Genomic DNA, 27,145 nt, shown 5'->3' with positions numbered 1-27,145 from the left:
GCCTAAGAACAGGTCAGAAGCAGGTGGGAGAGCCCTTTTGTTCTGAGATGATGTGCAGCTCCCAGTCAGCTTTTGTCTTGGCGAGTAGAAAGAATCTGTGGGCATGTGGAGCCAAATATCTTCATCCGTACATAATTCAGAAATATATATGTGGCCTTTCTGGCCATTTTGTGTGGACACTCCCTTTGGGAAAGCAGAGGAAGCTATAGTAGGGTTGCCAGCTCCAGGTTGGGAAATACCTGGATATTTTTGGGGTGGAACCTGAGGAAGATGGGGTTTGAGAACACACACATGAACACATGAAGCTGCCTTATACTGAATCAGACCCTTGGTCCATCAAAGTCACTATGGTCTACTCAGACTGGCAGTGGCTCTCCAGGGTCTCAGGCAGAGGTCTTTCCCATCACCTACCACCTGGTCCCTTTAACTGGAGATGCCGGGGATCGAACCTGGGACCTTCTGCATGCAGAGGCTCTTCCACTGAGCCACAGCCCCTCCCCTAAAAGTCAGAGGAGGGGAGGAACATCAATGCCATAACTGCCAAAGCGGCCTTTATCTCCAGGAGAACTGGGCTCTGTCAGCTGGAGATCAGTTGTAATAGCGGGAGATCTCCAGCCAGTACCTGGAGTTCTGCAACCCTAAGCTATAAAGAGAATAATCTCCATGTGGAAGCAGCTATGGGGCCAGTGTTCACGCACTGCAGGGGCTCATGTGCATGCGATTCCTTCACTGGAGGAAGCCCATGAGGAACAAGTTTGAGAAGCTCTGCCTTGTGCTAACAGCTGTTGGGCAGCTATAGTAGGCCGGGCTGATCCATGACAGCGTACCCAATTCACTACAGTTTTGCTTTCCTTCCTAGGATGTTGAAGCTAACACCCTACGGCTGAAGGAGCATGGCAAGGTGGTGCTTGTTCTGGAGAAGAATTCACAAGGCGGTAGCTCCAGTCACCTTCCTGGGACTCCAGGGAGCAGTAGGTACAGCGGTTTGTCGCCATCAGCTTCCTGCTCCCTCCTGGAGGCCGATATAGCTTCTCTCACTGATGCATGCATGGATTTTCCTGTTTCCATCTTCCCCATGAGATAGAGTAAGGGAACAATCTGCAGCAGGCCTCCTCCAAAGTAATCCCTATGTTTTTCAATGGGACTGATGCTTCGGAAAGCATCCTTACGATTGCATTGTGAGACTTCTGAACCAGCGTGGTGTAGTGGTTAATAGCAGTGGTTTGGAGCAGTGGTCTCTGATCTGGAGAACCAGGTTTGATTCCTCACTCCTCCATATGAGCGGCGGAGGTTAATTTGGTGAACTGGATTGGTTTCCCCACTCCGATGCACAAATCCAGCCGGGTGACCTTGGGCTAGTCACACTTTCTCAGCCCCACCTCCCTCACAGGGTGTCTGCTGTGGGGAGGGGAAGGGAAGGTGATTGTAAGCTGGTTTGAGTCTCCTTTAAATGGTAGAGGAAGTCAGCATCTAAAAACCAACTCTTCTCCTTCTTCCTGGGTACGTTGAGCAGTTTCCGCGTTTCGCTCCTGCTCCTGCTCTCCTCCTCCTCCTCCTCCTCCTCCTCCTCCTCCTCCTCCTCTTCTTCTTCTTCTTCTTGTCTTTGAATGCTGGCTGAAATGGTATTTGTGGCAAAATCTCTGGTTCTGCTGATGCAAAGTGGCCCTCTGGAGTTACAGGAATACTTCTCTCTTCCTTCAGAGAGCTCCTCTGTGCAAACAGCTCCAGTGTCAATAATGAGTGTTGTTCTTCAACATGTGTATTTTGCCCACAGATACACTGCATCATGTGCTTTGCAGTCTTAAGGCCTCATGAGCTTACTGACCAAGTGTGTGAATGCATTGCTGCAATACACTCCTGTGAACAAAACAGACATTCATGCGAACGACACTAACTGCCTGGGTGGCAGACTACAAAACCCATGATGCAGTAAGACTGTGAGAGGATAAAAAGACAGGGAAACAGTTGAGACCTGCAATTCCGAATTAAGCAACCATAAACATAGGAAATATAGCAATGCAAATGAGACATCTGAAATTTTACAGGGCATATACATGTTTATGGTAATCTAACTTGGGGAAAGGGTCTTTTACATCAGTTGTCTTCAGAGAGCTTCCCATATACGGAATGGTATATATCAAAATCCGTCAATGATAGAGGACTCCAAAGCTTTCCTGAGAGGTACAGCTCAGATGCACGTCTTTGGTAGTCATGTGATTTGAGACGTCTGTGTCTTGCTCTCCACCTCAGATACACAGTTATGGCTGGGACCCCTGAAAAGATTCTTGATTATCTGCTGGAAACCATGCGTTCAGACTCAACACTCTCTGACCCCGTAGGTAAGTATAGGGCTACTTGAAAGGAGGGGCCAGCAGAGGGGAGCCTTTGGTCTGTTTCAAGCCCATCTGTAGCTAAGAATGTGGGAAGCAGGTTTTAGTGTAGGGCCTAGAGGTTATAGCAGTCCTAATAGACCAGACTATCTCAAACTCATCAGAGCTTGGAAGCTAAGCAGGGGGGAAACGGCTCTCCCTTTTCCCAAAGACTCACATGCCTTTCAGGTCATTTATGCATGGGAGTTTTACCTGAGATTCGTTGCTCGCTGGACCAACACTTTCTTCTTGAGAAGCTATGCACCAACCAGCAGTCTCCAAGGTCAAAACAAGAAGCCCGCCCCTTGAAATGTCGCTTTGTGATTGGCTGTAGTTCTTTCTGTGAGAGAGAAGTCCCCCACCCCGGCGGAAATCCAAGTGCTCAGCCAAAATGCATTTTAAAAGACAAAAACAAAATGGAGCACCCTAAAAGGAATGGAGTGGGGGGACCCCAAGCCTCATATTAAAAGTCCATTCTTCTGCCTAGAAGGAACTCCCAGGAAGCAGGAAGCATTTGAATCCCCGCCTCTTTACACACTGCTTTGTTATTGGCTGTGAGAGAAACCCAGCTTGCGTGTCCTGCGCTTTGCCTTATGCACGGGGATTTCACCCCAGCTGAGCTCAGGGGAGAGGGAAGAATCGGGTTAACAGAGGAACGGGAAGACCCAGGGGGTGTTGTGGGGGCTGGCAGCAAGGTCATCTCTAATGGAGGGGAAACTCATGCCTAACTCCAAGGAACAACCGAGACAGACCGGGGGCAAACGTGAGATAAAGTACCCATGCATAAATGACCTCGTTCTTTCAAACGTGCTCAATTATTGTTTCCCAACAACTTCTTGCCTTGCTTTGCAGACACCTTCCTTGGAGATTTTCTCTTGATGCACAACGTGTTCATGCCTACACCCCAGCTGTGCAGAATTCTGCTTGAACAATATCCTTCACTGCTAAGGTTCTGGAGTGAGATCATTCGAGTTGACAGAAATTTTGATTGGAGTCACTCGTTATGGTGGGCTGCTTGCAAATGCCATTAAAAGTCCCTCCACAAACCTGTTCCATCTGTGAATGGGTACATGGCAGTGGGGGAAGTGGTATTCTTCAGGGGGCAGATTTTGCCAGAGGATTAGGGTTACCAGCCTCCAGGTGGGGCCTGGGGTTCTTCGGGAATTACAACTGATCTCCAGACCAGAGAGATCTGTTCCCCTGAAGGAAATGGCAGCTTTGGTGGGGATACGCGATGCCGTCACATTCCTGCTGAACTCCCTCCCCTCCCCCAACTTTGCCCTTCCAGGCACCGTCCCCAAATCTCCAGGAATTTCCCACTCTGGAGTCGGCAACTCTATGGAGGATGCTGTTGCTGATTCTTATGCTATAGAAATCTAAAGTGATGTACGCATACATTCTCTGGGCATCCCTGATTTGAAGAACAAATAGTACTGTCGCAATAGCGAGGATGTAAATTGTAATTTGCTCATTTCCTAGGAACTTCTCAACAAGTACGACTTTCTCTTTAGGAGCTCGATTTGAGTCCAGTAGCACCTTAGAGATCAACAAGATTTTCGGGGTATCAGCTTTTGGGAGTCAAAGCGTCATTTGCCAGACTCTCGGAAGCTTATACCCCGAAAATCAGCGTTGACTCTCAAAAGCTTATACCCAAAAAATCTTGTTGGTCTCTTAAGCGGACTCAAATCTAGCTCTTCTATTACAGAGCAAAACAGCTACCCTCCTGAAACTTTCTTTTTTAATTTTCCAAAGAGCCCCACCCTCCAATTTCCCCATACCCTACAAATTATTAGCGCTGTTGGAGATCTATGGCCATTTATGCGTGGCAGTTTCCTCGCGGTCACCCTGCCGACTACTTCCGGGCTTTGCTTTGATTATGCTTGTATTTTCCAACCATCAGAGTCCGCCTCACTCTCCCCGCACATTTTCTAGATGCTGGCTAAAGACAAATCTAGAAAATGTGAAACCAGTGGAAACTCGCAGGGGGAGCGAGGTGACCTCTGACGGTCGGAAAATGCAAACATAATCAAAGCAAAGCCCCAAAATAGTCGGTGGAATGACCGTGAGAAACAGCCATGCATATAAATGGCCTATGTAATTTGAATTTGCTTCCAGTATTTTGAAAAATGAGCGTAAGGAACCTAATTGCTTGGTAAATACCATGCAGTATCGGTCTCTGTCTGCCTGATTTCTGTAAGGTTTTCTTGCAACTCTCTATGCTTCCTTGACTGATATTCACCTTCCATGCTGAGCCTTCTGATGGTACCGAGCACGATAAGACTGCTTATGCCCTGAGCAAAAAGCAGAAGATCCTTTGGCTGGTGAACCAGTGGGTGATGCTTTACGGACGCTTGCTGCAGGCAGAATCCAGCGCCTTGGCTTTCTTGCAGGTATTAGGGTGGGGGTGGGGTCAGAGAATAAATGTAAGGATCAGCATGATGCCCATAGGGCAAAACTTGATTGGGAGCTCCCTTCATGCAACCCATCTCCCAATACTATCAGTAAATGACTTAGCAATATATAAGTTCATGGAACATCAACACAACAAACGTGTTGTATGGATTAGAATGTCCCTCCCCTCACCACACCCATCCCTCCACAGGCTCCACCCCCAAAATATCCAGGTATTTCCCAACTCAAAGCTGGCAACCCTATATCTACACTATTTGCACCAGTCACATACTCTATCAGAGGAAGGTATCTTAAGGTACTTCCTATTATGTAGCATGGGCGATACATGAGGCAGGAAGCAGAGATAATACAACATTACTTTATTGTGATTACAGCTAGCTAACTCAGTGTGCATCGCGCTTATATGCTCATTCAACCTTGCAGGCCACACCACCCCCAGTATCCTATTGGGCGGCTACAGCCGTTGTAGCCAATGAGAACACACAAGCCCTCGAATTACAGTCTTCCAGCCAATACGAACATGCAGCTCAGGAGCCTGGCGAAACCCCAAGCTCTGCATAGATGCTGCTTTCCACTGCATACATAACACTTCCCTTGCAAGATTCCCTTGCAAGACTCTTTTTTTTAAAAATGTATCCCTCTTCTCCCATATGCTTGGACCTACTCTGTGGACGTCTCAGTATATGTGGTTCCCCCTTCCACAGCAGCTTCCACAGCTGCCATTTTGTGGTTGTCTTTCCTTCTAGTGGCAAGCATTTGTGGTTGTCTTTGCCTCCTGTGGCGGCCCTTTTTGATTGCCTTCGCCTTCCACCCATCACCCCATGTCAGGATTCCAAATGTGCCCATAGGCTTAAGAAGGTTGGGGACCCCTGCCTTGGATGGATACCACAATAAAGTGATCGTGTTGGGCCGTTCTCTTTCAGAGCCTGACAGAATGTGCAGCCCAGGATGCTCGTTTGGGCCCCATCCTGAGGGAGCAGCTTCAGGATCACAGAAAGAACCGAGTGTGAGTCCTCGGCCCAATCGCAGAGTGTTTGTGAATGGAGGGGGAAGGTTGTGGCCATGAGTGGGAAGGTTAGGCAGAGATGGTGGCTTTTGTAGAGCAGATCTTAATGCCTTCCCGTCACACAGTGATGTACGCATATGAAGGACTCTCCTGGCCTTGAGCCTGAAACTTTTAGTAAGAAATTGGAAATGCGGGATTAGCCATAAGGTGTTTTCTTGTCCTCTTACTCCGAATGTAAAAATACCATCTGCCTGTCTTTCAAGAAATTACTTTTTATATGGATACTCACTGCATTCTTGAAATCTTTAGCATACAAATACTGAAGGGATGTTCAATCTGGATTTTCTTCCACGCAAGGGACTTCTGTGCAGGAAACCGTTTTTAAAAGTGATGTGGCAACTACGTGATGCAGGGGTGCCAAGGATTCCACTAAACTGCAGCGGGTGGCCATGACTCTTTTGAAATGAGTCATCTAGCCAATGTATCTGTGGACGTCATGTGTGCCATATGCTCTCAGCTTGGGAGCATAATGCGATTTATAACCACAGTGGTTATCTTCTCAAGCCTGAGGAGGACAAGTTGGTTAGAAGTCTGGAGACCCCTCCCCTTCTATATGCTGTCATGCCCTTTGTCGAAGTAGCTTGGCCCAGGATAGTCCAGCTTTACAGGCTGAAGAACCTGGTAGGCATTTCTTAATGGGGAGATGATGAGGTTGCCCAGAGCCTTATCTCCTGATAGAAGGGACATCTGCCAAGTCATAAGCAATTAAGGAGGGGGAGGAGGAGAAGGAGAAGCAGCAGCAGCAGCTCTTTCTTGAGCTGGTTTTGGATGCTGCCTCCCAGCTGAAGGTGCTCAGTGTTTCAAATCGAAAAGGGGACACAAGAACCCTTCTTGTTGTCTTCCGAGGCTGCATAGGGAAGGCAATTAAACCAACACTGAGGCAAACCAGGATTTATCTCACAGACAATCAATCAAATCCTGGTTTGCCTCAGTAAGTGTTGGTTTCATTGCCTTCCTTATGCAGCCTAGGAAGACAACAAGAAGCCAGGATGAAACCAGGATTTCTGCATTCAACCATCACACAAAACCATAGATAAGACCACCTGCAGTTAACAAACCAGCTTCAGATCCTGGCTTGATGAACTTTAACCATAGTTAACAGTGATTTGGCCTGTATACAGACAATCATATAACCATAGTTAGTTTATTTAAACCATGGTTTTCCAGGATGTCTAGACAGATTTTTTCATTTCATTTCATTAACCTTTATTGGCATACCAAAGACAGAGATAGAAAAAACAACAACAAAATACCTCCAAAGGGCAATACATATAAGTTACAGTCGGGTTAATAAAACTTTTCTTGTTCTTTAAGAACTCCTGTAAGAAATTCAGCCACGGTAGCAGTAATTTTGGGATCATGGTCACTCAAAAGAAATTTGCATTTCACTTCATTACTCCTGTATGTCTTGTACTGGAGCAAAGTAGATAGCAGTTTATCCCGCAGAGTCACATAGAAGGGGCAATCTAAAAGGATGTGGTCAATTGTATCTAACAAGTTTAAACCGCATGTGCATAGGCGTTCATGTCTAGGGATCTGGAGGTATCGGCCTAAGAGCATCCTAGATGGGAATGCATTAACCCTAGCTAATAGAAAAGCGCGGCGTTGAGAAGGTATCTCTAGGTTATCTAGATACCTAGCCATTTTACCCGATCCATTATTAAGGCCTAGGGCCGCCGGAGAGCAGATGGGGGGAAGAGCTGGGTTAAAATTCTGCAATTCTACATCAAGGAGACGTTGCTTGATTCTTTTAAAGATGTAAGATTCATTGGCCAGAGCAAGATTATCTAAATCAATTCCAATTTGACAGAGTCTAGATCTAATCAATATGTCCCATGAGAAATAATGAAGTTCACTTTTCAAGAAATATAAAAGGGAACTTGGCTCAGTTTGAAAATATAATTTGAGCCAATATCTTATTGTTTGAATCCAGGCTTTGGTGGCAATCAAGTTTTGCCCAGTTTCATAACAAATTGTGAAATATGAGACACATTTAGGTATCCCCAATATTTGTCTAAGAAATATGGCTTGGATGTTCTCCACTTCTTGATTAAGAGTTCCAAGCCATAAGGGAACTCCAAACAGAAGTTGGGGGAATATTTTCAAATTCAGGATTTTTATCACTGCAGGAACACACTGATTCCCCTTCGCGTAGAAAAACTGCTTGAGTTGATTTAAGGAAATCCTGGTGGCTTTAATAGTATTTTGTCGATGTATAGACCAATTGAGATTATAGTTATAAGTAATTCCCAAATACTTATAGCTTTTAACTTGTTCAATTGAATCCTTCCCAATGTGCCATTTGTATGAGGACCATTTTTTGGAAAATACCACTTCTTTTGATTTGGAGGAGTTAATAGAAAGTAAATTAAAATGGCAATAAATATTAAAAGCATCTAAATATCGTTGGAGGCCTACTTTAGTGAAAGAAAGAATGACTGTGTCGTCCGCATAAAGAAGTAGAGGTAAAGACTGGGACCCTAATTTAGGTGGATGACCATTAACTGAACCCAATGACTGATGTCTAGACAGATGTTATAGTAGGATTTGATTGATTGTGAGATAAACCCTGGTTTCACAATCTATCCATGGTTAACATAACCCTTGGTTTTGCATGATGTCTGCCCTGAGTCTGTATGACCGCTAACAGTCTGAAAAGTTGTTAAAGATCTGAAACAGGCTGCTGACAACTGTTTTCCCTCCTTGAATAGGTTGGAAAACGGCAGCAGCAATACCATGTCCCCAAAGCTTCAGGTAAATCACCAGTTTTTAACTGAGGGTTGGGAAATACCAGAATATTTTGGGGTGGAGCCTGAGGAGGGCGGGGTTTAGTGATGGGAGCGACTTCAATGCCATAGAGTCCAATTGCCAAAGTGGCCATTTTCTCCAGGGGAACTGATCTCTATCGGCTGGAGATCAGTTGTAATAGCAGGAGATCTCCAGCTAGTACCTGGAGGTTGGCAACCCTACTCCCACCCCATTTTTTCCAGTGGAAAGGGGGAAGGGGTGTTCACCCATTTTCTCTGGCTCCACATGTCCTTCCTTTGGTACATGGACCCAGAGAAAAGGAAGAAAGCCCCCCTGCTGCCGCCATTTTTTCTGGCAAAAGGGGGCTGGGAGGGAAACCGGAAGCCCTTTCTCCTCCTGTGAAGCACCAAGTGAACAAGTGCTGTTTAAGATGAGCTACCCTGATGTATGTCTGGTTGCATCCCCATGACCCAGCACATGTCAGGTGTATCGGGGAAGGGCCGTGGCTCAGTGGTAGAGCATCTGCTTGGCATGCAGAAGATCCCAGGTTGAATCCCTGGCATCTCCAGTTAAAGGGACTAGGCGAGTAGGTGATGTGAAGGACCTCTGCTTGGGACTCTGAAGAGCCGCTGCTGGTCTGAGTAGACAATACTGACGTTGCTGGACCAAGGGTCTAATTCAGTATAAGGCAGCTTCATGTGTTCATGTGTATTTAACTGAAACGACATCAGAAACATAATATATTGCATTTGTGCATCTCTTCCTGTCTCTCATTCCTAGGTGCGAAATGCAGTGGACTGGTTTGCCAGCCAGGAGGAACCATTTCTAAACAGCAGCTACACCATCCGGGCCCAGGACAAAAGTAAGTGCCGTTGTCACCACTCCTGCGGATTGAGCCTCCTGCCGCTTGCTTTATGGTCTGTGCTCAGGATGAATCTCTGAAATATTTGCAAACCATGGGCTACACCAAGCGTTTGGCTGACCGGCTACTGCTACTACCACTGTTCTTTCATGTGTGTGTGTAAAGTGCCATCAAGTCACAGCCGACTTATGACAACCCAGTAGGGTTTTCAAGGCAGGAGAATCACAGAGGTGGTTTGCCATTTCCTTCCTCTGCATAGCAACCTTGGTATTCCTTGGAGGTCTCCCGTCTGGGGTTGTGCATATTGACTTTACCGAGCTGAAAATAAACCTGAAATAAGCCAGATTTTTTTAAAAAAGGGTTAATAAATCCAAACCCAAAAAATGCCGAAAAAAATTCGGCACAGATAGGAAGGCGGGTGAGATTTTGGCGAAAGGGACACTCCTCTGGCTTCCTATCTGTGCTGATTTTTTCTAGCATTTTTTGGGTTCGGGTTTATTAACCCAAACATTTTTGAAAAATCTGGGTTTTCTGGATTTTTTTTTTAAAAAATCAGGTTTAATAACCTCAAAAAATACTGCAAAAATTGATGTACACCCCTACTCCCATCCAAATACTAGTCAGAACTAGGCTTGTGCATTTTGATAAACCCGAACCGAAACCCCCCGGAAAAAAGCCATTTCGGTAAATTTCAGGTATACCAAATGCCAAAACCTGGAGGGAAAGCCAAAGCCGAATTGGTCGTGCCCAAAAAAAACTGGGTGTTTATTCAGCTTTTCTGGGTTCGGCTTTCCCCAGGCTTTGCGAAGCTCCTGAGGGGCATTTTTTGAGGTAGAGCCCCCAAATTTGCAGCGTATCTGCAAGGGACTTTCCTTGCCTGAACCTCCAAGTTTGGTGAAGATTGCGTCTGGGGGTCTGGAAGGGGTCACCCCCCCATCCTCCTCCATAGAGAAGAAATAGTGAAGTGGCCACTGTCAGATTCTCTATTGCAAACTTCGCTATGTTTCTATATGCAGGAGCCCAGCAAACTTTCCCACCATTAAAAGCAATGGGCCATTGAAAGCCCTACTGGAAAAAGCTGAACTTTGGTAGATGCGTCCCAATGCACGTTTTCATGCGGGGTTCTGCTTTTGACAGAGCCGTGTGTCCAGAGGGAAGGGAAATCCAGGGTCAAAACACAAGTCTTTCTCCATACAATGTCTGTTTCTGCACAAAATTTTTAATCCTCTCAGTGAATGGAAAAATGCACCTGTGTCTTGCTCATTCTGAATTCCTAAGTATGTGCCTAAATGATGTATTTGTTTTGATTTTTGTTTGCAAAGCTCATTCCTCGGGGGGTGGGGGGTGAGGGTAGGAATACACCATGTTCAGAGAGAAGATGTCGTGATGCCTGCTGAGATGCAGCTGGACCCTTTTCTTGCGCAAAAGTGCATCCTCTCTGTTGGTCTTGCAGACACCCCTGCAGTGCGGGAAACTGGGGTGTGCCAAAGTTCATGGCCCTTGGGTTGGCTGGGATTGCATGTAAACAAATAAACAAAAGTCCCTGAAACGAGTGCTGCCTTAGGTCTAATCTTACAGCCCAATCCTATGTATGGTTATTCAAAATGTGTACCTTATGCCAAAGCACATTTATAGGGTTCAGTCCCATGGAACACTTCTGCTAAGGTTGCTAATTCCGAGTTGGGCAATTCCTGGAGATTCGGAGGTAGAGCCTAGGGAGTAGAGTCGCCAGGTCCCTCTTCGTCACCGGCAGGAGGTTTTTTAGGGCGTAGCATGCGCAGCTCCCCAACCCTGCCCCCAAAAACCTCCTGCTGGTATAGCCTGATCTCATCAGAAGCCAAGCAGGGTCTTTGGATTGAGATACACCAGGAGCAACAAAAAATATTAAAGAGGAACTTTTTGCTGGACCCAAAAACTCTGCTCCTAGGATTTTTACCACCAGAGATTGAGAAAAATGAATCAGAAATGCTCAGATATATGATTACTGCAGCAAGAATGGTCCTCGCTCAAAGCTGGAAACAAGAAAACATCCCAACACTGAGTAAATGGCTAGATAATCTTGCAGAGTATGTAGTGCTGGCCAAGCTGACGAACATTGTTAATAAAAAACTTGAGAGAAGGTATTACAAAGAACTTGAAACTATATTATGAATACATTGCTAAATAATTCAACTAAGTAGAAAGCTATAATCTGAGATAACTATATATGGTTATGATATATGCAAGCATCTCATCATTTTTAAATCTGCTTTTCGAATTCCATATAAGCTAACTTTTGATATCAGCAAATATATAGATAAATATATAGCAGGTCAATGCAGTCTTAATCAATCAATATTATGTTGTGTAAGCATCTAATGGTTTTATAACAGTTTAGGTTAGAAAGATTATAAACCCATTCCGGTTATTCAGAAACAGTAACTTGTCCTAGAGATGTATTGACAGGCAGAATTGTTACGTCACGTGGTTTGTATGTCTTTTGTTGTGTGTTGTTGTATGTTTTATAATATGTTGAAAATGTACAATTTTTTTAAAAAAAGAAGCCAAGCAGGGTCAGTACTTGGAAGGGAGACCACCAAGGAAGGCTCTGCCGAGGAAGGCAAGGGCAAAACCCCCTCTGCTTCTCACTCGCCTTGAAAACCCCTTGCTGGGGTCCACGTAAGCCGACTTAGCAACTGGACGGCACTTTACACACACACACACACACACACACAGGTGCCCCCTAGTGAATTTCAATTAATTAATTGCATCAATGGATAATTATTTTAAATATTATCTGAGAAAATTCAAGAAAAAAAATCTGTGGCTTTCTAGGTACTTTTGCTGCAGCTCGTTGGTTCATGTTCTTTCTTTTGTTTTCCTGCTTCTTCTCCTCCTGTAGTTGCATATGACATATACAGGCCAGACCACTCCTGCCTCATGACAGTGCTGCCGGTGAACGCCCCTGTGCACGAAGTCCTTGCCTCGCTGGGAGACAGTCACGGCTGGAGCAAAGAATGGATCCTCGTCAAGGTCAATTCAGCAGGGGGTGAGTGAGACGCTCTGTCCCCCGCTTCAGTTGCCCCCACTGTTTGAAGCTAGATGGGTGGCAACCCGAGAGAGGGTATAAATCCAACACTGTGGGGACAGCTGGGGAGGGGCTGTGGCTCAGTGGTGGAGCCTCTGCTTGGCATGCAGAAGGTCCCCGGTTCAATCCTCGGCATCTCCAGTTAAAGGGAATAGGCAGGTAGGTGATGGGAAAGACGTCTGCCTGAAACCCTGGAGAACCACTGCTGGTCTGAGAAGACAATCCTGACTTGGATGGTTTGATTCAGTATGAGGCAGCTTCATGTCTTCCTGTGTTCAAGAACAGTTTTGGGGAGGGGCTGTGGCTCAGTGGTAGAGCATCTGCTTGGCATGCAGAAGGTCCCAGGTTCAATCCCCAGCATCTCCAGTTAAAGGCACTAGGCAGGTAGGTGTTGTGAAAGACCTCAGCCTGAGACCCTGGAGAGCCACTGCCAGTCTGAATAGGCAATACTGACTCTGATGGACCGAGGGTCTGATTCTGACAAGAAGAAGAAGAAGAATTGGTTTTTATATGCTGACTTTGTCCACCACTTAAGGGAGAATCAAACCGGCTTACAATCACCTTCCCTTCCCCACAACAGACACCCTGAGAGGTAGGTGGGGCTGAAAGAGTGTGACTAGCCCCAGGTCACCCAGCTGGCTTTGTGTGGAGGAGTGGGGAAACAAATCCAGTTCACCAGATTAGCCTCAGCCGCTCATGTGGAGGAGTGGGGAATCGAACCTGGTTCTCCAGATCAGAGTCCACCGCTCCAAACCACCACTCTTAACCACTACACCATGCTGGCTCTCAAACTTGGATGGGCCCTCCCAGCATGAATTCCAAACTGCTTTGGGTCCCGTTGGCGAGGAAAGCAGGGAATAAAGCCTGTCAGGTTTTTCAAAGCTTTGCCCTAAAGTAAAAACAAACAAACAAAAACAAAGCGTCATTTATATGGTGTAAACTGAAGGTTGTTTTCAAACAGGTCCTGCTGCTCTAAGAGTCTTGTTTTCTTAAATCACAACGTCCCTGTTTGGGAGACGGAAGCGGCAAAGTCACCCTAGGCTTGGCGAGAACCTGAGAGAGCAATACTACCCCCTTGTGGCCTCTGCAGGCATTGCCGTGCCTTACCCATTTCTGTCTCTCTCTCTGGCAGATAAAGAGTTGCTGCCCATGGAGTCCATAGGTGTCTTTACGTCCCTGAGGTTGAACGAGAGACTCTTTGCCGTCACCCTCCAGGAGCTTCACACCTTGGTGAGTGACCGATTTTTACGATTTTTGGTTTATTTGACTCTTCCGGTCCTGACTGGCGGTCTTGTGAAATTTTAACCAATTTTCATGATTTTTTTTTTTAAAAAACGTTTCTCCTCCTGACCACGATCCTGCGCAAACCTCCTATTCCTACTCCTCTCATGTTAATTTCCTGCCTTGTTCCACCACTCCAGTTTCTAGGCTGTGTGTGTGTGTGTGTGTGTGTACGTGCGTGTGTGCAGTCAATAGGGTTGCCAGCCTCCAGATACTTAGCAAACAAAGAAACAGCTTCAAACTGCAAAACAATACAAGTCTGTATTAAACAACAAATAATCATGCACCATACATATGGTACAACAAACATGTATAAGCAGTGTGAATACAGCTAGCGTTGAGCCCCTGAGGAAGGCTGACATAAGCCGAAACAGAAAGTGAACCGGACTTTGTAGCATTGACTTATTACCTTACCTCTTGAAGAGAAAAGATGCTCTCAAGCCCATGACTGTAAATATTCCCTGCGGTGGCTTCAATTGTATATAGAATTTACTTGGCTGGACATTGTCCATGTTTGTTGTACCATATGTATGGTGCATGATTATTTGTTGTTTAATACAAACTTGTATTGTTTTGCAGTTTGAAGCTGTTTCTTTGTTTGCTAACTAACTTACAGCTTGCTAATTTGTGTGCGCCCAACCTCCAGATACTAGCTGGAGATCTCCTGCTATTGCAACTGATCTCCTGGCGATAGAGATCAGTTTCCGGAAAATGGCTGCTTTGGCAATTGGGCTCTATGGCACTGAAGTCCCTCCCCTCCCCAAACCCTGCCCCCTCAGGCTCTGCCCCCAAACCTCCTGCCAATGGCGAAGAGGGACCTGGCAACCCTACCTCCTACCCAGCCCTTTTACATGGAGATGCTGGGGATTGAACCTGGGGCCTTCTGCCTGCCAAGCAAATGCTCTGCCACTGAGCCATGGCCCCTAGACTTGCAAGAGTGATGCCTGTCCGTAGACACATTAGCACTTTTCTCGTTCATATAGGCCCCACACCCTGAGCAGCTAGGCCCTACTGTGGGCTCTTGGGACACCCTGGAATTCATCAGTTCTAAGGATCTCTCCAATCAGCTCACAGAGCATGACTGGAACCTCTTCAAGAGCATCCATCAGGTAAGACGGCACTCGCACCTGGCCTCCGTAGCCACGCTAGGGTTGCCAGATGCCTGTTAATTGGCGGGCAATCGCCCGCCAATTAACAAGCCTGCCCGCTGCCCTTCAGCTAGCTAGCAGGTGGAAACAGGACAGTTAAAGGGAGGGGGACAATTGGTATGAATGCACAGCAGTGCGCAGCACAATAATGCCCCTTCCAGGGGTAAAACCGGAAGCGATGGGGATGCTCTAGCACGTCCCTCAAAAAACTCTGTGGAAACCATAGAGTTTTTGGAGGAATGTGCTAGAGCGTCCCCGTCACATTTGGGTTTGACAGGGATGCTCTAGCACATGCCTCCCAAAACTCTATGGTTTCCACAGAGTTTTTTGAGGGATGGGCTGGAACGTCCTCATCGCTTCTGGGTTAACCTCGGAAGGGACGTTATTGCAGTGCATGCAAATCGTCCCCCCATCACCACCAAAGCTCCCGCCGGTGGCAAGAGAGGGCCCGGCAACCCTAAGCAACATGGCTCGGCAACTACCCGGGTGGGTTTGGAACTGAACAGAGGTTGTTTATGCATGGGAGTTTTACCTGAGGTTTGTTGCTTGCTGGATCCTCACTTTCCTTTTGGGAATCTCCAAGCAGTCTCCAAGCTCAAATCAAGTCCCCGCACCTTTAAACGCTGCTTTGTAATTGGCTTACTTTGTAGACCTTACTGTGTGATAAAATTCCCCCCCCCAAAACCCAATTGCTGTTTAAAAAAGCATTTTAAGAAGAAAAAACAAAAAACTGATAAATCTGAAGTGGGGGGGGGGAGAAATCCAAGCCTCCGTTTTAGAAAGCCTTTCTTCTGCTCAGAAAGAGCTCTGAGGAAGCAGCAAGCATTTGAGTCCCCACCTCTGGACATGCTGCTTTGTAATTGGCTGTGAGCGAAACCAAGCTTGTGTGTCCCGCACTTTGCATTACTCACGGGGATTTCACCAGGGCTAAGCTCAGGGGAGAGGGAAGAATCGGGTTAACAGAGGAACAGGAAGTCCCAGGATTTGGGAGGGCTGGCAGCGAGGTCATCTCTAAGGGACGGGAAATTCACGCATAACTCCAAGGAACAACCGAGACAGACCGGGGGCGAACGGGAGTGAAAGTGCCCATGCATAAACGACCAGAGATTTCTGCCTCTTGCCCTGCGTGTAAAGCGGAGGAGAGTGGAGCTGTCCCTCTGCTAGGCGTGTGGGTTTTAAGGTGGAGCTGAGTGGAGACCTTGTGGTTTGAAGGGTGGAGTTTAGCTGAGACTCTCCCGGCTGTTGCGTTTTCGTTTTGTTTTTTTGTCAGGTGGAGCTGATTTACAGCATTTTGGGGCAGCAGAAGTTCCCCAGCACAACCACGGCCAACCTGGAGCGCTTCCTGCGTCGTTTCAACGAGCTGCAGTTCTGGGTCACCGCCGAGCTCTGCCTTTGCCCTGACGTCCTCAAGAGGGCCCAGCTGCTCCGCAAATTCATCAAGCTGGCTGCACAGTAAGACTCTTCTAGGAATGCCTACTTGAGGGGAGGGGCCGCAGCTCAGTGGTAGAGCATCTGCTTGGCATGTGGAAGGTCCCAGGTTCAGTCCCCGGCATCTCCAGGTAAAAAGACTAGGCAAGTAGGTGATGTGAAAGACCTCCGCCTGAGACCCTGGACAGCCATGGGGAGGGGCTGTGGCTCAGTGGTAGAGCCTCTGCATGGCATGCAGAAGGTCCCAGGTTCAATCCCCAGCATATCCAGTTAAAGGGACCAGGCAAGTAGGTGATGTGAAAGACCTCTGCCTGAGATAGGGTTGCCAACCTTCAGTTTCTAGCTGGAGATCTCCTGCTATTACAACTGATCTCCAGCCGATAGAGATCAGTTCACCTGGAGAAAATGGCCACTTTGGCAATTGGACTCTATGGCATTGAAGTCCCTCCCCTCAGGCTCCACCCCAAAAACCTCCCGCTGATGGCAAAGAGGGACCTGGCAACCCTAGTCTGAGAACCTGGAGAGCTGCTGCCTGTCTGCGTTTGATGGACCAAATACTGACTTTGATGGCCTGAGGGTCTGATTCAGTATAAGGCAGCTTCATGTGTACTCCAGATTGGGAAATTCCTGGAGATTTGGGGGCTGGAGGCTGGGGAGGGCGAGGGTGTGGGGAGGGAGGAAGCTCATCAGATTATAAATAGGGTTGAAAACTCCGGGTTGAGAAATGCCTGGAGATTTTGGGGGTGGAACCTGAGGAGAGAAGGGTTTGGGGAGGGGAGGGACTTCAGTGGGTTACAATGCCATGTAGTCCACCTTCCAAAGGAGTCATTTTCTCCAAGTGAACTAATCTCTGTTGCTGGAAGATCATTGGTAATAGCGGGAGATCTCCAGCCAACACCTGGAGGTTGGCAACCTGAGGTTTACTGACAGAGTCCAGCCTCCAAAGCAGCCATTTTCTCCAGGGGGACTTGTCTCTGTCGTCTGGAGGTCAGTTGTAGTTCAGAGCTTCAGGTTCCACCTGGAGGTTGGCACCCCTAGGGGATAAGGAGATGCCTAGGGGTGTGATCCAGTTCACCTGTCCTCCCAGGAGAGATGGTGGTTCTGGTTGCTGAAGGATCTAAGCCTGTTCTTAGCTTCACTTTGGAAGTGTCTGGCATGAAAACCCAACTTGGTTCTCAGCTCCTACTTGGGCTCAGTGTCAGCTGTGTCGTTTGTTTCAGCCTGAAGGACCAGAAGAACCTGAACTCCTTCTTCGCAGTGATGTTTGGCTTGGGCCACTCCAGCATCAGCCGCCTCGCTAGGACCTGGGAGGTACGTTTCTGCTGTAGCGTGGAGGGGGAGCCATGCAGTGACCAGTGACATGAGCCGTAGACTCTTATCTGGAGAACCAGCTTTGATTTCCCACTCCACCACATGGGGGACTCTAATCTGGTGAACCGGGTTGGTTTCCCCACTCCTCCACATGAAGCCTGTTGGGTGACTTCTGGCTTGTCACAGTTCTCTTAGAGCTCTCTCAGCCCTACCTACCTCACAAGGGAAAGGAAGGAGATTGTAAGCTGCTTTGGGACACCTTAAAGGCAGTGAAAAGTGGGGTATAAAAACCTCCTCCTCCTCCTTCTTCTTCTCCCTCCTCCTCCTCCTCCTCCTCCCACCAGAATGTTTCCATTGGTGGAAGGACTTCCATCCACTCAGTGCTACTTTTTAGCCTCCCCTCACCTGCTGCAGCTCAAAATGTCCCCTGAAATGCTGCCCAAGCACACCACTGGGGGCCATTTGGGGCTCCAACATGAGGCGAGAAAATCTTGCTCTGCAGGTGGAAATCCTTCCATCCATGGAAATGCTCTGGTGGATCCAAGCCAGTAATAGTGGTAGAAAGTGCCATCAAGTCTCAGCCAACTTTTGGCAACACCTTATGGGGTTTGCAAGGCAAGAGATGTTCAGAGGTGGTTTTCCGTTACCTGCCTCTATGTAGCAACCCTGGCTTTCTTTGGTGGTCTCCCATGCAAGTACTAATGAGGGCTGACCCTTAGCTTCTGAGATCTGACGAGATGAGGCTAGCTTGGGCCATCCAGGTCAGGGCAAACCTGTAATAGGGAAATGTAATTCACTACCAGCTAGACCTACCTGTAAGGGAAAAGAGGAAGACCCAATGTGAAAAGGATTGATTCTATAAAGGAAGCCATGGCCCTTTGTTTGCAGGGCCAGAGCAAGGCTGTTAACTATAGGACGTTTTGGAGGACATTGATTCTTAGGGTCAGTCGGAAACGACTTGACGGCGCTTAATGCACACACAATGGAAGTTTAGGTTTAGCTTCTGAGCATTCACGGAATGCAAATTCAGCATTTATCTTGCAGCACTGTGAATTTTTTCTGGGATCTTTAAAAGGTCTTTTTAAATATCGATAATCCTAAATTGTCTGTGGGTAGGATTGCAGAGTTCATGTTGGGTGCATGTTGGCTAGATACATCCCAGTTTCGACATGCTCTCAAACCCCGGCTCCCCACATCCTGGAAAACATCCCCCACCTGGGCCAAGTGAAGGATGTGATCACCAGCGCTTCGCAGATGTGTTGAAACCTCCGGATGATTCAGCAGTCGCAGTGACGGAAGCTCAGCTTGATCTTGCTGGGCCCAGAATAAGCCTCCAAACTCCCATTGGATATATTTGAGGGTTTGTTTTTGGAAGGGGGGGGGGAATAAACCTTTCCATTCTCTAAAATCCCCAAGGCAGTAGGCAGCAATCAAAGAAAATCAACAATGCTAAGTAAAAATCTAAACAAACAAACAAACAAAAAAGGATGGAACATCTGGACGCCTACGGACAAAGAAACCACAGCGGAAACAGCAACAAAATCAGAATGTTTGTTGATGTAGATGGTTCTTGAGAAATGGTCCAGCCTGACTCATAGCGAGGACTGAAAGCAGGGGTGTCAAACATAAGGCCCGTGGGCTGGATCCGGCCCCTTGACAGCTCTTATCCGGCCCGTGAGCCAGCTGAGGCAGCCACCCACCCCTACCCTCGATCTGGGCTGGTGAGGCATGGCCTGGCCCGACCAAGTGACATTTATGTCATATCTGGCCCTTGTAACAATTGAGTTCAACACTCCTGACCTAGAGCCCTTTCCTCCTTGTTAGCACTGAAGAAATGTGGACTGTGTCCCAAGAGATATTTTCCGACCAGCTTTCTTGCTCAGTCTTGCCCAGCTGCCAAACCGGGCTGCCCGCCGACCCTCAGCTGGTCGGTGGGTGGAAGAGGACCAGCTGAAGAAGGGGAAGCGATCGTCACTTCCGAGCAAACCTGAAAGTGACGTCGATGCTCTAGCACTCTCCCCCAAAACTCTATGGTTTCCACAGAGTTTTCAGAGGAGATTGCTAGATCGTCCCATCACTCTAACATGCTCTCCCCAAAACTCTATGGAAACAATAGAGTTTTTGGAGGCGATTGCTAGAGTGTCCACGTCACTTCTGAGTCGCATCGCCCCAGCCCAGAAAGCTCTTGCCGGTTGCCAAGGGGGACCTGGCAACCTATTTCTTGATGATCAAGTAACAAAAATGCATGTGTGAGCTTTACCCTCTGACACTTTGCTAACTTTTCTTCCATGTCACAGAAGCTTCCGCACAAGACTAGAAAGCTGTACAGCTCCCTAGAACGCATGCTGGTGAGTGGAGGTCTCCAGTGTCTTTTGCAAGGTGCTGGGAACTTGCCTTATTTTCTCTCTTGGACTGTACCTGAAACTGTGGGCTTTTCTGCATTCTCATTTTCCTTGCTTCTACGTGCCTGTTTCTTCAGGGTGGTGGTGGTGGTGGTATATTTTCAGTTCTGCATATGTTTTGCTCCCTCTAGTGGTCAATTCGATATCACACAGGTTTAAGTCCCACATATTTCCCTGCAGATTTAAACTGCAGGTTTAAATGCCAATCTTGTGTTATATCAAACCGACAACTAGAGGGAGCAAAACATGTGCAGAACTGAACACCCCCCCCCAAAAAAACAGGAATTTAGAAGCAATGAAAATGAGAATGTGGGAAAGCCCTGTTTCCCCCCTCATGCAGAGTTAATTACAGCTGTGAATGAGCATTTAAAAGAGTTGTGGGAGGAAAGGGCTCTCTGGTGGCTTGTATAATTTCTTTGCAAAATGGGGAGGGGACCCAACCTAAAGACAAAGCTGGGTACTAGGGTTGCCAGGTCCCTCTTTGCTACCAGCGGGAGGTTTTGGGGGCAGAGCCTGAGGAGGGCGGGGTTTGGGGAGGGACTTCAGTGCCATAAAGTCCAATTGCCAAAGCGGCCATTTTCTCCAGGTGAACTGATCTCTTTTGGCTGGAGATCAGTCGTAATAGCAGGAGATCTCCAGCTAGTACCTGGAGGTTGGCAACCCTACAGGGTACCCAAAGGTTGCATGGAAAGGAACTCAATTATACTATGAAATATATTTATTATAAAGCGCTCATGCAGATGTTAAAAACAAGCCTATATGGTAACAAATATAAGGTTGAGCGCTTTATAATAAATATATTTCATAGTATAATTGCTTTCCTTTCCACCCAACCTTTGGGTACCTGGGATAATTTCTTGCCCAGTTTTTATGTCTAGCAGCAACAGAATAAAAATTACGCAAAGCAACCAAGTGTATGCTAAAAGGATGTATGCAGGTTACCAAATTTGCATGATGTATACAGGTTACAAAATTCAGCTCTAAGCCAGAAACCTGCCCGAAACTGAAAAAAAACAGGTACAGCTCGAGGTCTTGAGCATACTGAATGAAACCTAGGTTTTGTGGACAAAATGGTAAACCTGTTAAAGGGCTGTACCATGTCGCACTGCAGGTGAATGAATACCCCACTGTAAAAAAAAATTCCTTCAGGTAGAAAGTTAGCTGTCAAAGAAGGGCTCTTTCTGACAGCTTAGCTTTCTGTTTGCAGGGATCTCCTACCACAGGGAAGTATTCCATCATGGAGGTGTTCACTTGCAAGTCTGAAATGGTACAGTCAAGACAAAGGTTTACCACCTGACCTGCTCTTTGTGAGAATTGTTACTGTCTTGGAAAAGCCAGGGGTGGTTTGGAGGAGGAACTGTTTGATTTGAGTCCAGTGGCATCTTAGAGACCAACAAGATTTTTGGGACATACGCTTTCGAGGGTCAAAGCTCTCTTCATCAGATACAAATCTGAACCTGATACACACTCTATTGCAATCAGAGCCAGCATGGTGAAGTGGTTAAGAGTGGTGGTTTGGAGCAGTGGACTCTGATCTGGAGAACCAGGTTCGATTCCCCACTCCTCCACATGAAGCCAGCTGGGTAACCTTGAGCTAGTCACAGCTCTCTTAGAGCTCTCTCTGCCCCATCTACCTCACAGGGTGTCTGTTGTGGGGAGGGGAAGGGAAGGTGATTGTATGCCGGTTTGATTCTTCCTTAAGTGGTAGAGAAATCGGCATATAAAAACCAACTCTTCTTCTTCCGGTATCAAGGTTCATTAATTTTTCCCCCCAGGACCCATCTTGGAATCACCGAGTTTATAGACTGGCTATGGCCAAACTGACCCCGCCCATCATCCCTTTCATGCCCCTCCTTCTTAAAGGTACAGTAACATGATTCATATTGAACCGCTGAAATTGTACCAGAATTTTGCTGTGAGCGTCTTTGTTATCGGGAGAGTTCTAATTTTTTTTTTTTTTAAATGAACACGAAAATGGATGAGAAAAAGAACCTAAGAATAGTCATAATTGCTTAGTCAGGCTCAAGAGGGATCACAGCTTCACTATACAAATGATTGCAAGCTTGTCTGGGGTGTGTTGGATCAACTTCTCTGCAAACATAAAATAGCTTTAAATGCTTTAATGGTCAGGCTTTCTTTAAAGGACTCTGGGAAATGTTGTTTTCTGAGCTGCCAAGAACTATGGCAAAAACCCATGGCAGTTAAAAGTAGCTGAAGTTTGTAAGTTAGTTGGCATTACAAGGGAACATCCATCAGAACATCTGAATTAAGTATCTGGATAGTTAGTTTAGCATTCAAACGTCGCCTGTCTGTGCCGCATCCAGATGTTCAGAACCCATTTTATCTCTGCTTCTCTGGTGAAAACATCTATATCTGTATTACAAACTTAATTTATTTCATTTATGACGTGCTTTTCTCCCCAATGGGGACCCAAGAGCAGCGTCCATCATTCCTCTCCTCCATTTTATCCTCACGACAACCCTACGAGGTAGGTTAGGCTGGGTGTGGTATAACTGGCATCATGTGTTTTACTACTCAGCACGGAGACCACTGAGATCCTTGGTAGGAAAGGTTGGATGGACTGTGTAAATACAGTGCTACGGCGTCTTCCCTAAATGAGAATGTTGGACGGCCTTAGGGATAACCCTAGCTAAATTTCCCCATCGTAGCCTGCAGTTTTAGGCACCTGCAATTTACCTGGGAGCAAGTTGGATTGAACTTGTTGGAAGTTACTTCCGAGTAGGGTTGCCAGCTCTGGGTTTGGGGGTGGAGCCTGAAGAGGGTGGGGTTTGGGGCAGGGAGGGACTTCCGTGGGGTATCATGCCATAGAGTCCGCCTTCTAAAGAGGCCATTTTCTCCAGGGGAACTGTTCTCTGTCACCTGGAGATCACTGGTAACAGCGGGAGATCTCCAGATGCCACCAGGAGGTTAGCAACCCTACTTCAGGGTAATGGTGCATAAGACTGACCATAGGTGGTAGAACGTGGTATCAAGTTGCAGCCAACGTATGGTGACCCCTGTAGGGTTTTCAAGGCAAGAGACGACAGAGGCATTGCCTTGCCTTGGATTTCCTTGGTGGTCTCCCATCCAAGTACTAACCAGGGCTGGCCCTGCTAAGCTTCTGAGATCTGATGCAATCAGGCTAGCCTGGCAAGTAAGACTGAATGTTACTCATGCTTACTGCATGGCTTGCCTATGGCAAAGGTAGAGTCCAGACTTCCACTGGCTCTTTATCCACTGGATGGTGCTGGTGAATAATCATAAGCGACAGGAAGGCTCAGAGCTCCCCTTTACTTTGCAGACATGACCTTCATCCACGAGGGGAATCGGACGTTAGTGGAGAATCTTGTCAACTTTGAGAAGCTGGTGAGTGATGAGGGACGTCGTGGGAAGGAGGGTGGCCCTGGTGTGCCAAACTTGCCCATATCCATTCGAGGTATTGCCTCACTTCTAAAAGGATGTGGGCAGAATCGAGCGGGTGCAGAGGAGAGCAACGAGGATGGTCAGGGGCTAGAAACCCTAAGGATTCCCTCCCCCCCACACACTTGTGCATGAATCCATTATCAAAACTATCTACAGAGAGTAACAGCAATTTCTTGATCTTAGACAGAAAACCCTTTTTCTTAAAAATCCCAATTTAATTGCAAGTCCCCAATAAAAACACATTCTTGTAACGTAACAGTTCAGCTGAAAATATTGGAAGCTATGAAATGTGTTAGTTCCTAATTTGCACAGTGGGGCTCCCTGAATGGGAATACCCTGTTGGCCTTTTAATGTACAAATGGATTAGGAAAAGCACGAGAGAAGGGCCTTTTCGGTGGCAGCCCCACGATTATAGAACAACCTCCCCAAGGAGATAGTTGAAGACCGTTTTATTTAGTACTGCATATGACTAATTTAGAGGAAGGCACTGGCAAACCACCTCTGTTAGTCTCTTGCCATGAAAACCCCAAAAAAGGGGTCGCCATAAGTCGGCTGCGACTTGACGGCACTTTACACACACAAGACTAATTTAGTTTTTATTTATTGGCAGTCCTAATTAGAGATTTTTAATTGTGGTCTTCTATATGTTTTTTAAAATCACTATTTTATTTATATTGATTTATTTATATTATTTATGTTTTTATTGTGTTTTCATTATAGTTGTTGTATTTCCATTGTCAGTCGCCTTGAGTTCTGCAAGGTGGAAAGACATCCAAAAGATATTTTAAATAAATAATACATCAAATAAACTAAATGGAACTGTAAATATAACCCAGTATCTTCTCCATAACAGCGCATGATGGCCAAGGCTGTTCGTCTCGTGCATCACTGCCGGAGTCACCCCAACCGTGAGTGAAAGGAAGTTGGTGGAGAAGAGGCATTGGTAGAGATAGAATAGTAGCTACACATATCAGTCACAGATAGTGGCCACAGCAAAGTCTTCAGGTAGAACAGCCTCCTCTTCCATGAGGCACCAATATGCCCTTCTGCTTCTCTTGCATGTGTTGACTCTTTTTCAGAATGCCTAGCCAGTGTGTTGTAGGGTTTAGAATGTTGGACTAAGACCAAGGAGACCCAAGTTCAAATCCTCACACCCCACGATGCTCATTGGGTGACCCCTGGTCCAGCTGTACCCTCTCAGCTTGTTGGGAAGAGGCAAGAACCGCCCATGCTTTCCTAAGCTCCTTGGAGGAGAAGTGGGATGAAAATGTGATAGACCGCTCACTTCATTCTTAAGGCTCGAGCAGTTTCTTAGGAATATATTACGTTGGGCTCACTGTAACCATTTGTTTTAAGGTTCTTGAATGTAGGGAGGAAAGGAGAGACAACAAGAATGAAGAAATGCACAGTATTTCTACTGTGGGTTGGGAGAGGAGGCTAAGTCATCGGTAAGAGGAATGGAAAACTCATAGATGGTTAGGGTTGCCAGGTCCTCCATCTACTCTGGCGGGAGGTATTTGGGCGGAGCTGGGACGGGAATTGCACGTGCATGGCTACGCCAACTCCATTACATCACTTCTGGTTTACACCTGGAAGCGCCACGTCGCAATGGGCTGCTAAAAGCGATGCAGCGCCTCCGGGTGTAAAACAGAAGTGATGTCATTATGTTGGCATGGCCGAACGCGCAATTCCTGCTCGGCGCAGCCATGCGCACAATCCCTGCTCCTGAGCTGGCCAATGGATTGGCGGGCAATTGTGCGCCAATCCAAGCAACCTGGCAACCCTATAGATGGTGCAGAGAGGAACTGAAAGAATTACTGTGAGGATAGCAATAAAGAGGGTTGTTGTTTTTTTGGAGTTGTGAGTTAGGAAATACCTCCCTCCTTAACTACAAGCCTCTGCATTTTTCTTCCCACTCTCACAGTTCCACTGTCCCCATTGCGGAGTCGTCCTCAGCACCTTCTGGAAGAAGCTCGGGCAATGCGTGCCTCTACTTGTAAGCACACAGAAGACCTCTTACTCTACCAAACATGTGGGGGAACAGGATGCGGCAGCCTAGCGGGGTGTGGAGGGAAGGAACAGGCGATGTGAGACACTATGACCCCAGGAGACTGATTGGGATTTGTTTCAGGACAGATATGGAAGACTTTGCGATATTTCTTTATGGGGGGATGACCCCTTCCAGACCCCATAAAATTGGATCCCCTTACCCAATCTTTACCAAACTCCAAGGGCTGTGCAATGATAGTGCCTTCAAGCTACGCTGTGAATTTGGGGGCTCTACCTCCAAAAATGCCCCCAGGAGTTTAAAAAAAACATAAATGGGCCCGAATTCTTCTGGTAAACCTGGAAATAAGCCGAATTCCCATATTTACCGGTATGGGTATTTGGCTTATTTTGGGTTTACCGGAAAAAATCAGGCCCAAGAAACCTGAACCTGAAATTTTTTTTTTTTTTGCACAGCCCTAGTTAATTCATAATTAACTTAGGGAATTTCCAGCCACAAAAACAATAGCCGCTACCTAAGGCATAGTCTAGATGACATGGTCCTCACTGGAAGATTTCTATTTTCATGTGCAGACAACACTTTTGTTTGGGGAGGGGTTTAAAAAAAACACCAATGTAATTGGTTAAGATATTCAGATTTTTCTGCAAATGTGGAGGGTCTCCTAAATTTGGAATAAAATCTCCTTTCTGTCATCGTGGGCCCGGTCCGCAGATTTAAATATCCGCAGATTGGCCCACACTTGACTATCAGATGTATAGATTTCACGTGACCTTTTTGGCTCATGGTATTCTGAACATTTACAATATTCTCCTGGGGAATGTGGCTTTCAGTAGTTGCTGACCATGGAGTTGCTAGTCCAAATGTCTCAAAGAATAGAGACTATCTAGCCAACTGCGGTTTCCCTTCAAAGTCCTGACAACTACAACTTCATTTAGAAACTCATGCTTAGACATCTTGTCACTCACTTAGAACACAGTAAACTGTATTGTGTGAACCAGGCCTATATCGTTTTATAAGAATTTGAGGCAAATGTGTAGATCATTTGGTCTACCGGTACCTACTAACCCCAACAGCTATATGGAAAAGACAGGTTCAGAGGTGATATACTGTGTAAGACAGTAAATCCCACAGCCATCTTTTATTTGTATGGGTCTGACAGCCCATTCCTGGGTGAAAAGAACCACAGTGGCCAGGATGGCACTGATGAGAAGTCCCTTCAGAGCCTTCTTGGCTGCCATGCAGGGGGGAAAAGCCCTTTGTCAGATATAAAAATTGGAAAAATGGCTTTTCCCCCCATAGGGGAAAGCAGGCCTGCGCCACCAAAAAAGGTGGTGTAGGACCACTGGCATCCCGGGAGGTATTCCCAGGGCGAAAGGGTTGGGAAACTGCCTAAAGGCAGCTAAAGACAGCTTCTCCCCTTGGAAAGCCCCAGGACACCGACACAGGGACTTGCGCCAAGAGAATGCCGGCAGGGGGGCTGTGCCGGTGTCCACCAGGGCCAGTAAAAGTGGTCCCACGCCAGCGTCCAGGCTCATTTGCACGGCGCAGGTGACACGGATGCCGGCGTAGGGGTCACACTACCTCCTAAGGCGATTCGGCCCCCAGCCTCAGGAATGGGTT

At 46.9% G+C, this 27,145-nt stretch overlaps 1 protein-coding gene across 1 annotated transcript in view; it reads left to right on the top strand.

Moving 5' to 3' along the window:
* The window catches only part of RAPGEF3 (Rap guanine nucleotide exchange factor 3), a 61,107-nt gene that overhangs the window by 33,789 nt on the left and 173 nt on the right, over positions 1 to 27,145 (top strand). The window contains exons 11-27 of the mRNA XM_056849539.1: positions 860 to 975; positions 2,251 to 2,339; positions 3,222 to 3,300; positions 4,609 to 4,759; positions 5,705 to 5,787; positions 8,559 to 8,601; positions 9,376 to 9,457; positions 12,339 to 12,485; positions 13,657 to 13,754; positions 14,789 to 14,914; positions 16,224 to 16,405; positions 17,602 to 17,692; positions 19,990 to 20,040; positions 21,870 to 21,957; positions 23,396 to 23,460; positions 24,371 to 24,425; positions 25,442 to 25,513. Of these exons, the coding sequence (XP_056705517.1) occupies positions 860 to 975; positions 2,251 to 2,339; positions 3,222 to 3,300; positions 4,609 to 4,759; positions 5,705 to 5,787; positions 8,559 to 8,601; positions 9,376 to 9,457; positions 12,339 to 12,485; positions 13,657 to 13,754; positions 14,789 to 14,914; positions 16,224 to 16,405; positions 17,602 to 17,692; positions 19,990 to 20,040; positions 21,870 to 21,957; positions 23,396 to 23,460; positions 24,371 to 24,425; positions 25,442 to 25,513 (1,618 nt within the window). The remainder of the gene's footprint in view (positions 1 to 859; positions 976 to 2,250; positions 2,340 to 3,221; positions 3,301 to 4,608; positions 4,760 to 5,704; positions 5,788 to 8,558; positions 8,602 to 9,375; positions 9,458 to 12,338; positions 12,486 to 13,656; positions 13,755 to 14,788; positions 14,915 to 16,223; positions 16,406 to 17,601; positions 17,693 to 19,989; positions 20,041 to 21,869; positions 21,958 to 23,395; positions 23,461 to 24,370; positions 24,426 to 25,441; positions 25,514 to 27,145) is intronic.

Source organism: Euleptes europaea, chromosome 1 (assembly GCF_029931775.1).
Source record: "Euleptes europaea isolate rEulEur1 chromosome 1, rEulEur1.hap1, whole genome shotgun sequence".
Classification (NCBI taxonomy): domain Eukaryota; kingdom Metazoa; phylum Chordata; class Lepidosauria; order Squamata; family Sphaerodactylidae; genus Euleptes; species Euleptes europaea.
This window is presented reverse-complemented; position numbering and strand designations above follow the sequence as displayed.